Genomic DNA, 10,752 nt, shown 5'->3' with positions numbered 1-10,752 from the left:
CTTTGCTGCCACAGAAGCAGCGGTTCAACCAAAGGAGAAAGACAAGGAGGAAGTAAAAGTGGCACAGGTACTGTATTAGTGCTGCTGTTGTCATATTAATCAAGAGGAAAGTCCCTTCGTGAGTACTTCCAAAACTATCCAAATGATTTACTGAAACGTCAGCAGACATTCATGGTCATCAGAGGATACATCCTACTGATGAGTATCTGTCAGGTTCAAACAGCAGCCAGTCGCTCCATTTTCAGCTTCCTGGAATACAGAAAATTAATATTTAGCCATTGCTGTATTTTTCTGTTCTTCGTCACCTTGTTTCTTCTTTCTCTACCTTCATGATTCATTCTATCTGAAAAACATCCAAAGGTCATGATGCTCTTATTTGCTGAACACTTGGAGTTTTTTTATTTCCAGGCTCCAAGGCTTTCAGCCTCCTCGGTCAGAGAAACAGAGGTCCAACCACAGGGCGGGGAGGAACAAACACTGTCACAGGTACAGCTTTAGTGCTTCTGTCATCGTATATCCATCAAAAGAGGTGTCCTTTGGTTGTCTGAAATACAGTGGATACAAAAAGTCTACACACCCCTGTTCAAATGCCAGGTTTTTGTCATGTAAAAAAATTACATCAAGGTAAATAATTTCACAACAGTTTCCACCTTTAATGTGACTTATAACCTGGACAATTGAAAAACAAACAGAAATCTTTCAGGGAGGTAAAGTAAAAATAAACAACTGAGACAATGTGGTTGCATAAGTGTGCACACCCTTTTAAAACTGGGGCTGTGGCTGTGTTCAGACCAATTATATTCAAACTCATGTTAAATTGGAGTCAGCACACACCTGTCATCAAATAAAGTGCCTCTGATCAACCCCAAAGTTCAGCTGTTCTAGTCGGCTTTTCCTGACATTTTCATAGCCACATCTTCCAGCACAAGCCATGGTCCACAGAGAGCTTCCAAAGCATCAGAGGGATCTCATCATTCAAAGATGTCAGTCAGGTGAAGGCTACAAAAGAATTTCCAAGGAATTAAATATACCATGGAACCCAGTGAAGACCGTCATCATCAAGTGGAGAAAATATGGCACAACAGTGACATGACCAAGAACAGGACGTCCTTCCAAAATTGATGACAAGACGAGAAAAAAACTGGTCAGGGAGGCTGCCAAGAGGCTGACAGCAACACTGAAGGAGCTGCAGGAATTTCTGGCAAGAACCGGCTGTGTAGTACATGTGACAACAATCTCCCGTCTTCTTCATTTGTCTGGGCTGTGGGGTAGGGAGGCAAGACGGAAGCCTTATCTTACAAAGAAAAACATCCAAGCCCGGCTCAATTTTGCAAAAAGACATCTGAAATCTCCCAAACGCATGTGGGAAAATGTGTTCTGGTCTGATGAAACCAAGGTTGAACTTTTTGGACATAATTCCGGGAGGTATATTTGGCGCAAAAGCAACCCTGCTCATCACCAAAAGAACACCATCATACCTGCAGTGAAGCATGGTGGTGGCAGCATCATGCTTTGGGGCTGTTTTTCTAAAGCTGGAACTGGGGGCTTAGTCAGGGTGGAGGGAATTATGAACAGTTCCAAATACCAGTCAGTGTTGGCACAAAACCTTCGGCCTTCTGCAAGAAAGAGGAACTTCATCTTTCATCACGACAATGACCCAAAGCACACGTCTAAATCAACCAAAGAATGGCTTCACCGGAATAAGATTGAGGCTTTGGAATGGCCCAGCCAGAGTCCAGACCTTAATCCCATCGAACATCTGAGGGGTGATCTGAAGAGAGCTGTGCACAGGAGATGTCCTCGCAATCTGTCAGATTTGGAGCAGTTTTGCGAAGAAGAGTGGGCAAATATATCCACATCAAGATGTGGCATGCTGATGGGCTCCTACCCAAAAAGACTGAGTGCTGTAATAAAAGCCAAAGGTGCTGCAACAAATTATTAGTTTAAGGGTGTGCGTATTTATGCAACCAGGTTCTTTCAAGTTTTTTATTTTATATTTTTCCCCTTTAAAGGTTTCAGTTTGTTTTTCAATTGCGTTGTACAGGTTCTAGGTCACATTAAAGGTGGAAAAAGTTGTGAAATTATTTGTCTTACTGTCATTTTTTTACATTACGAAAACTTGGCATTTGAACCGGGGTGTGTAGACTTTTTATATCCACTGTAGCTCAAGTACTGAATGGATTCTCTGAAACTTTTATTAGACATTCATGGTCCTCAGAGGATGAATCGCTGTCACTGCTGCTTGTCTTTGTTTTGTGTCATTGTGAATGGATTCTTTTTGGCTTTGGACACTGGGACGTTTTTTATTTATTGATTTAGAACATAAATCAGGTAATTGCTAATAAAGACAGACGCTAAATTCTTCATCCCGATATAAAAACTCACCCCAGAAAAGACAAAAACAATCTGGCAAGAGTCGGTTTTAGAAATCATTGTCCGCTTCTTGTTTCTCTTCCTGACAGAAGCAGCTGCCAAATTCAACAGATGCTGCAACCACATCGAATCCTGCAGCAGCAGCAGCAGCAGCAGCCACGCTGGAGAAGGATCCCACAGCAGGTGTGTAAGATTGTGGTTTGTTCAACCCAGAGAGCAGATAGTCTGTCGAATCTCTGGAAACGTGGTTGATGGTGACAATCCTCTGTTCCAGCTTGTGAAACTGCCTCAGAGTTCTGCGCTGGTGTGAAGGTACGACTTTAAGCAGGCTTTAAACGCAAAGATGTTTGAACTGAGGGTGTGGGCCCAGTTTGCATTGAGTGTTTGATGTGTTTCAGGTGAAGGATCTGATCCGGATGTTTTCATCAACACAGGAAGCAGTCGTTCAAACCAAAGAGAAACAAAGCCACAGTTAATCTGCTGCAGAACCTACGATGAAGAGCCGTGAACTGGAGAAGCAGCTGAAGTCACCTTTCACCACCAGAGTCCGATCTCCACGTTTTAGCTAAAATGTCAGAACTTTTACTTACAACAGAAGAATGTTTTGGTTGTTATTGCCAAACTATGGGGTTGTACAGTTGACCCAAGTTTTAAATGTTTTGTCTTTGTTTCTGAGAAGTCCTGATCTGGCCTGTGTGACACAACTCAGTCAGAGGTAGTGAGTCCAAACCCTTCAGGGACACTGTTGCAATTTCATGCAAATCACTTCATTGTACACGTCTCGTTTCAAAATTGTCCTAAAAATAATGCATTAAATCTAAAATCCTGCGCTCCTCTGCACAACTGAGAGTCGATTAGCGACTGATCTGTGATTTATTTGTGTTTCCTGTGCATGTAGACAAACTAATTAAACATGTGAGTCGAAAGATATCCATTGTGTCACCGTTTTGTTTTTTGTTTCCAGTATTAACACCTGTGGACACTTGTGGCACATGTGTAATCAAAGAAATTCAATTATCACCTTTCTTTTTGTCATTTATGGCATTCCAGCTGTGTTATGTTGCACGGACGACTTTTGAGTTTTCAAATTCTGGCCACAGTTGTGCTGTTTTTATAAAGTTTATTTGAGCCCACAGTCAGTACAAATGTGAGGAAATGGCCAGAACCTGCTGCTTCCTGAGGGGTAAGGCAGCAGGAAAAGAGGAGCACAGGCTTGAGGGAGGAAGCTGGAAAACGTAGATACAGGCTTGAGCTGGTAGTAGTGGTAGCTGTAGCTGGGACGTTAGTGCTAGGATTTGAGCTTGTATCCAGGGAACCAGACAGGAAGCGAGGAAAGGCTGAGAGGAGCTGGGAGGCTGAGAAGTCGCATGAAACCAGAGCAAAGGGCAGAGTGGTGTAGCTGGAGCAGCTGGTGAAGCTCGGCTCCAACTACAATACTCTGCAATCACACACACAGCAGCAAAGCATGAAGGCCTCTAACCACCTACTTCCTCATTTACGTGTTCGTTTAGAGGGTCTGCTGCATTAAACGCCATCACAAACCAACTCCCAGGCTGCAGACGTGGCTTCTAATAGTAAACCTGCATTGATTGTTATAGTTGGCCCTGACCGGACGTCTGTGTGTCTGAACAGCCTCTAGCTCGAGTGCTAACCAGTTGATATTTTACAAGTGAGCAAGGAATGATTTGATTTGGGGGGTCAGTCAGTGCAAAAACATCTCTGCTAGAAGTCAAAGTTCAGATTTTCCAAAAGGTGTATCGAAGGAAACTCCGTCCCTCTGCTGAGGCCGTCTAGTCGTGTTTGTCTTTATGTAAATGGAAGCTTCATGCAACAACCTCTGCGTTTACTGTCAACTCCTCAAACCAAGACGGACATTAAACTGTACAGATGTCAACAACTTGAAAGTCACTCAGATCCAAAACACCAATCTCTGCACTGTCAAAACAAATAAACCAGGAGAAAAGCTGACAGCGAGGGAGCCAGAAACAAAACGCTTTAAAAACTCTAAAAACTGTCAAAATAACTGCAAAAAAAAAAAAAGGGGAAAATTTTGGCTGATTTGAATGTTACAGCCACACATCGTACAAGAACAAATAAGCACTTGTAAAAATACAGATTTCTACAGTTGTAGTCTGTTCATTCTTACAGTCAGAATGTAAATATGTAGTATAATAAATGTAATGGGGGCTGCAAGGTGACTCGGTGGTTAGAATCGTCGCCTCGCAGCAAGAAGGTCGCCGGTTCGCATCCCGGTGAGGACACCCGGAATCTTTCTGCGTGGAGTCTCCATGTTCTCCCCGTGCAGCGTGGGTTCTCTCCGGGTTCTCTGGCTTCCTCCCACACAGTCCAAAAACATGTTGAGGTTAATTGGTGATTCTAAATTGTCTGTAGGTGTGAATGTGAGTGTGCTTGGTTGTCTGTCTCTAAGTGTAGCCCTGTGATAGACTGGTGACCTGTCCAGGTGAACCTGCCTTCACCCTGAGTCAGCTGGGATAGACTCCAGTGAAAAGGGCGTAATTTTATGGTCAAACATTGTAAAATAATGAATTACCTTCTCTTTTGTGGACATTATTTACAGTTTTACCCCCGTTTTTTTTACAGCTAAAATTTATTAGTTTTTATCTGTCATTGAACAAAAAAGGAAAAGTCTGTAAAATAACCATAAATAGTTTTAAATCACAGAACCAAATATACAGCAAATACAAAAAACTCGACATGTGTGTAACTTCCTTTGTGGACATGCAGTGTGTCAACTACAGTTGTGTTCCTCGCTTTAAAAAATCCAGTTACACACGTTTCAAGTCTTGTTTGGGAGAAATAGGAGACTCTGAAATCAATTCTCCCTTTTTTAAATTTTTTTTTTAAATTCATGAGTTTAGAAAATAATAATCTTGTCATCGTGATCTGCTCATTCAATATAAATATTTAAATATCTCCAGATGAACTTCACACATCGCTTATGGAGCTCTCTGTTCTTCTTGATGCAAACACCAGAGGACGTGATGCTGCTTTGGTGTCACTTTTGGTCCACTTCAGACCACAGAGGAAACACAGGGAGGGGGGCTGTTTTCCTCTTTCACTGAACTGTTACGACATTTTTTATTTGCACGTAAACGCAACTAAAACCAAGGAGCGCTGCTGCAAGACTCCGCTGGTGCGTTCACGGGAGAGTTTCGGGATCGTTTTGGCGAAAACGAAACTGAGAGAGTTGAGGAGCGAATTAAAAAGCAGATGCGGGGAATGAAAGGCGGATCAGACCGGAGAGCACCGGGAGCAGAGCGGGAGGTAAGCTGCTGCAGCTGCTGCACACCTGAAGCTTCAGGAAGCCTCACTGCGCTGTGTGGCTTTAAATAAGGATCAGCGATATTTAGAAATGAATGACGGATGAGATTATTTGTCGATGCGTAAAATAGAATCCGGCAATAATATTAAAACATGTTTATACCTTAGAAAAACATTCGATTTTTATTTTTTATTTTTTATAACTATATGTATTTGCATGTCTGAGGACAGGTTTTGTTATTTAAACAATAATGTCAAAAATTAACTGCAGTAGTTTTGCACGTACAGAAGTTATGCAACACCAGCGTTGTAGTCCAGGACTGACAGGAGGTCTGCTGCACATTGGGAAATTAAGGAAAAGTTAAATGAGACTTAATATAGAGAGCTGAGCAACACATTTTTAATGATATAAACCGTGTTAGACATTAAAGGTTAATCCTGCGTGCAGCTGAAACCTGTTTTCTGTTTGTAAAAGTGCAAAAAAAAAAGTCAAGATGACTTTTTGTGTGTGTCCAGGTCACATCATATCTGGTCCACATAAACAAACAAACCAAACTATATATAGACATCTGAAGTCTGATTATGACAGAGAGGCTACAGGCTCTTTAAAACACGTGACTATTTGTGAAAATGCAAAACAGGAAGCTTTCCCTGCTTTTTTGTTTTTGCATGCAGAGTACATTAAACCTGAAGCCACTTTACATAGATGGTATCAAAGTCTGGACTAGATGGTGTCAGAAAGGCTGAAGACTCAACAACAGTCTATGATTAGCAAAACTTTTATTCTATTTGTTAAAATGCAAAATACTGAACTCTCACTGCTTCTTTTGCATGTTGACCTGGTCTATATATATATATATATATATATATGAAGCCACCACATAATATATACTAGAGAATATATTTAAGGCTTCACAAATCACACATCTTGTTTTTAAAGAATCATAATCAAGTCCAGATTTGACCCATCTTTATATTTGAGTTTTTTCCATCTCACAACAGCAGCAAACGTCAGCGTTGTTTTTAACAAACTTGGCAATAACACAATTATAAGGAACCGCAGGTTTCAGGGTGTGTTCAAAACACAACGGGCAGCGTGAGGTGTGAGTGGAGCACCATGTTCCAACAGGCTGCTTGTCTGTTCTGCTGTCAGGATTAAACAAATCAAGTTGGAAGCGTCTCCTGACAAAAGTTATTTTTAGTCGTCAGAGCAGAACTTTTATTCCAAAGTCCAATGACAATGTGAGACCATAACGGAGTGGCTTCTTCTGATTGGCTTGAAGTGATGGTGCGTATCGTCACACTCTGGACAAGCATTTAGAGTCAATGCTGAAATAAATATACAACTTTAAGACTACAGGATTCTAACTGTGTGTTAATCATGTGCACAGCTGGATAAAGGGAATTAACTGTATTTATTACGTGTGCATATCAAACTAAGCGCACATATTTCAAATATACGTCATCGCCACATGAAATTAACCTGAATTATCATAAAACTACACTTCGATTGAACATCATTGTCTACATTCAACTCCTCTTTATCTCTTTGGTTTTCTGCTGTGATGCTAAATTTTACTTTTGGGCTCAATAAAAGGTTCAATTGATCTCATTTTATGCTGAGAAACGATTAGATCAAGTTAATTAAGCCTCTTTTAAGAATAGTGATGTTTAACTTTAACCACAGTGACACTTTATCCTTCCTGTTTGACTTCCTGGTCGTGTCTCTGTGTGTCATTTGGATTTATTCAACACTGTACTTGTTGGTCTGCTCCACTAGAGGGCGACTGATGACCGTCCAATCTCACTCCATCTAGTTATTCATCAAACTGACATGAAAGTAAATTTTACACTCGGTCTAACAACAAAAATGCACCAGGACTTTATCTTCTAGACAAATGCTCATGTATTATTTCTGATATACACTGAAACAGCAGTCCAGCATCCTGAAGATACAGAGAAACATGATTTACTGTGTGTTTGAAATACACAAACTCTATAATGTAAACTAAACCTTTCACTGTGAGTTATGGACACGCTATTAGACACATTTAGTCACAATGAACAGAACTTTTTTCTGCAATTTCACAAAGACCTTTTTGTTAAACGAGACAAATCTTGTATAAATACAGAAGTTCAACCAACAAAAATGTTAAATAAATGAACACATGTTAATCTACATTATTATTTCATTGTCGTTACACATGTTAGTATCCTTCATCAAACGCACAAAAACACTCGACACAAGTCAAATTAAGGCAGAAAAGGTGTTTTAATAATAGAAAATGACTGAACGTTTATGTGATGGTTATTTTCTGTTGCATTTTTTTGGCACGGCAGCTATTGAAATATTAAATATATATGTTTTGCTGATCATTTTATGTCCTGTGTTGTAGAGATACTCAACACGTCCACCATGAGCCTCCAGACTTGTCACTGTGGCTGGAACAAAGTTACGTCTTACCAAGGCCTGAGAACTCATCAGGGGAAGATGGGATGCACTCCGAAGGGACTGCACATCCCACAGAGCCAACAATTCAACTACAGTCCCACATTTACCTACGTGGGACCTCCAATCGCACTGGAAGACCCTGTCCCTGATATCTTCAGCACTAGGAAGCCTGGTGAGTGGTGAACAGCTGACCCTGAGGAACTCAGTGTGCTGCATTGTTGGTGTTGCCAGTGCCACACAATAAGCAAAACATGTTGAAAATTGATTAACTTTTTGCTGAAGTTACAAAATGAAGCCTTAGAAAAGTTAATGCCAACAATTCCCCCCAACATTTGTTCAATAGGCGGCAATTTTGTACTGCAAGAAGTAGTACAGGTATCAGGACAGCGAGAAAAAGTAACAAAGGAAGTCAGACTGGTTGGTCAGGGGTTTGTTCGACAACGAGATATCAACAGTCCAGAACTAGATGGTAGGTTTCAGACTACAGAGGAGCAGCACAGGCTCCACTTAAACCTCATCTTGCTGCTTTGGGATGAACTGGACAAAACAATGAAAAACACAGCAACACATTTACAGAACTTGTGCAAAAGAGATGATATACATGTTTCAGTGAATGTGTTTGGCTGCTTATTTAGCCAAAAATGTATTTACTTTATTATTTAGATATTCGATAACACAGTGCTGGCCGTTTATTATCATAGCCTCTGTTCAGGATGGAATTATGACTACATCCAGTACTGAACGCTCATGTGATGGTTGTTTTCTGTTGCTGAATATTTTATGTTGTATGTATGTATCTGTGTTGTAGAGATACCCGACATGTCCGAAAGGAGCCTCCAGGTTTGCCACTGTGGCTGGACCAAAGTTACAACCTACCACGGCCTGAGAACTCATCAGGGGATGATGGGATGCACTCCGAAGAAAAGGGAATTAGAATACATTCCCAAATATACCTTCACTGAATCTCCAATCGCACTGGAAGACCCTGTCCCTGATACCTTCAGCACGAGGAAGCCTGGTGAGTGGTGAACAGCTGACCCCTCTGGTCCAGTGTGCTGCAAAATGTCCGCAACAAGTTTTAGAACACACCCATTTTATAGTTTTTAAAGAAATTCGAGCAGTTTGAGTCCAGTGAATTAACCAAAAACTGAAAAACCATTTAAATCACACAAAAAACAGGCCTTTTTTTAGACGTTAAGAAATTGGTTCCCAATCCCATTATCTCATGGGGCTGTGTATTAATAGTGCATTGCTTCTGGTGCAGTCGTGTGTTTTTTAAGGTTTTGCCTTCCGTTTCATGGCATTACACTGAGACACACAGTAGTTAAGGTTAGAGCTGATTTCACAGACAGCGGGGCCTCTTCAATCACGACTAAATGCCACAAAATAAGCAAAATATGCTTGAAAATTGATTGACTATTTCCTGAAGTTACAAAATGAAGCCTTTAGATTTAATGCAAGCTGTTTTTACTTTCAAGGACAGCATTTACACTGAGGAACGGCAACTGTTCCTACACAATGTGAACATTTCATCCCAAAAAGTTCCATGAATTCTCCCGTCATGTCTCAAACAGTCACTAAAGACCCAGACGTGAGCTTCCAGGGCCTGAGAAACCACCAGAGAGAGGATTTATTCCCCCCGAAGGAAAAGATCCCTGAGAAGGAGCAGTACATGTGGAGGAGTCAGTCGGAGGAATCCGATCAAGATGAGGAGGTATAGTCATGCAAAAATAAAGATTCTAGCATGTCAGACTTAAAAAAAAAAAAAAAAAATCACTTGGAACTATCATGACCTTCCACCTCTCTGTGACAGAATCTCTTCCTGTCTACAAAAGTCTTCACCCAAATGGATCCTTCAGGCACACAAGCTGCAGTACTGGGGCTATTCAAATCATGTATGCATTATACATACAGTTCATTCAGCAATACCACTCAGAAAAACAGCTTCATTTAACAGTAAACCATCCTTCTTTCTCCCTACAGGGGTCGATAATAAACAGCATTCTCGAGAAATGGGCGCCAACTTTGGTCAAACTTATGCAGCGTTCGGTTTCGCCACCAGTGCACAGGTACAGCAGACTTCTAGCTTGTTTTGAATCTCTTGCTGTTGAGAACAAACCGTTTGAGCTTAGATCACTTTGCTCACATGCACTGTGCTGTTGAGAATCATCATTTTTTGTTGCATTTTCCTCTCACAGGCAGTCTCGATGCCACCCTCACAGACCGTCACCACCCCACTGATTCCTGCAGCAACGGAAATCAAAGTGGAGCCAAACAGACCACGTATGCTGCAACTACAGTTCATAAGAAATAACACTCGGAAAAAAGTAAAGCTTCATTTAACAGTCAGCCATCTTCTTTCTTTCTACAGTGGTTGATAATAAACTCCTGTCTCTACAAATGGGCGCCAACTTGGACAAAACCCATCGAGTGTTCGGTCCCACCACCAGTGAGCAGGTACAGTACGTTTCTGGCTTGTTTTGCATCTCTTGCCGTTGAGGACAAAGAGCTGAAGCTTAAATCACTTCATTTTTTACCTTTGCTTCTCACTTTTGTCTTTTAGAAGCCTGTCGGGTTGCCGACGTTCCAAAGCATCGCTCCTCCCAAGAATCCTGCAGCAACAGAAACCAAAGTGGAGCCAAACA

General features: G+C 41.2%; 1 protein-coding gene across 1 annotated transcript in view; it reads left to right on the top strand.

Moving 5' to 3' along the window:
• The window catches only part of LOC103355815 (neurofilament heavy polypeptide-like), an 8,513-nt gene extending 8,457 nt beyond the window's left edge, over window positions 1-56 (top strand). Inside the window, exon 24 of the mRNA XM_008279733.1 lies at window positions 15-56. Within this exon, the coding sequence (XP_008277955.1) occupies window positions 15-56 (42 nt within the window). The remainder of the gene's footprint in view (window positions 1-14) is intronic.
• Window positions 57-10,752: the final 10,696 nt, after the last annotated feature.

The sequence above is a fragment of the Stegastes partitus genome, unplaced genomic scaffold (assembly GCF_000690725.1).
Source record: "Stegastes partitus isolate 25-593 unplaced genomic scaffold, Stegastes_partitus-1.0.2 Scaffold168, whole genome shotgun sequence".
In the NCBI taxonomy this organism is placed as follows: domain Eukaryota; kingdom Metazoa; phylum Chordata; class Actinopteri; family Pomacentridae; genus Stegastes; species Stegastes partitus.
The sequence above is the reverse complement of the archived record's forward strand: the minus strand, read 5'-3'. Positions and strand labels throughout refer to the sequence as shown.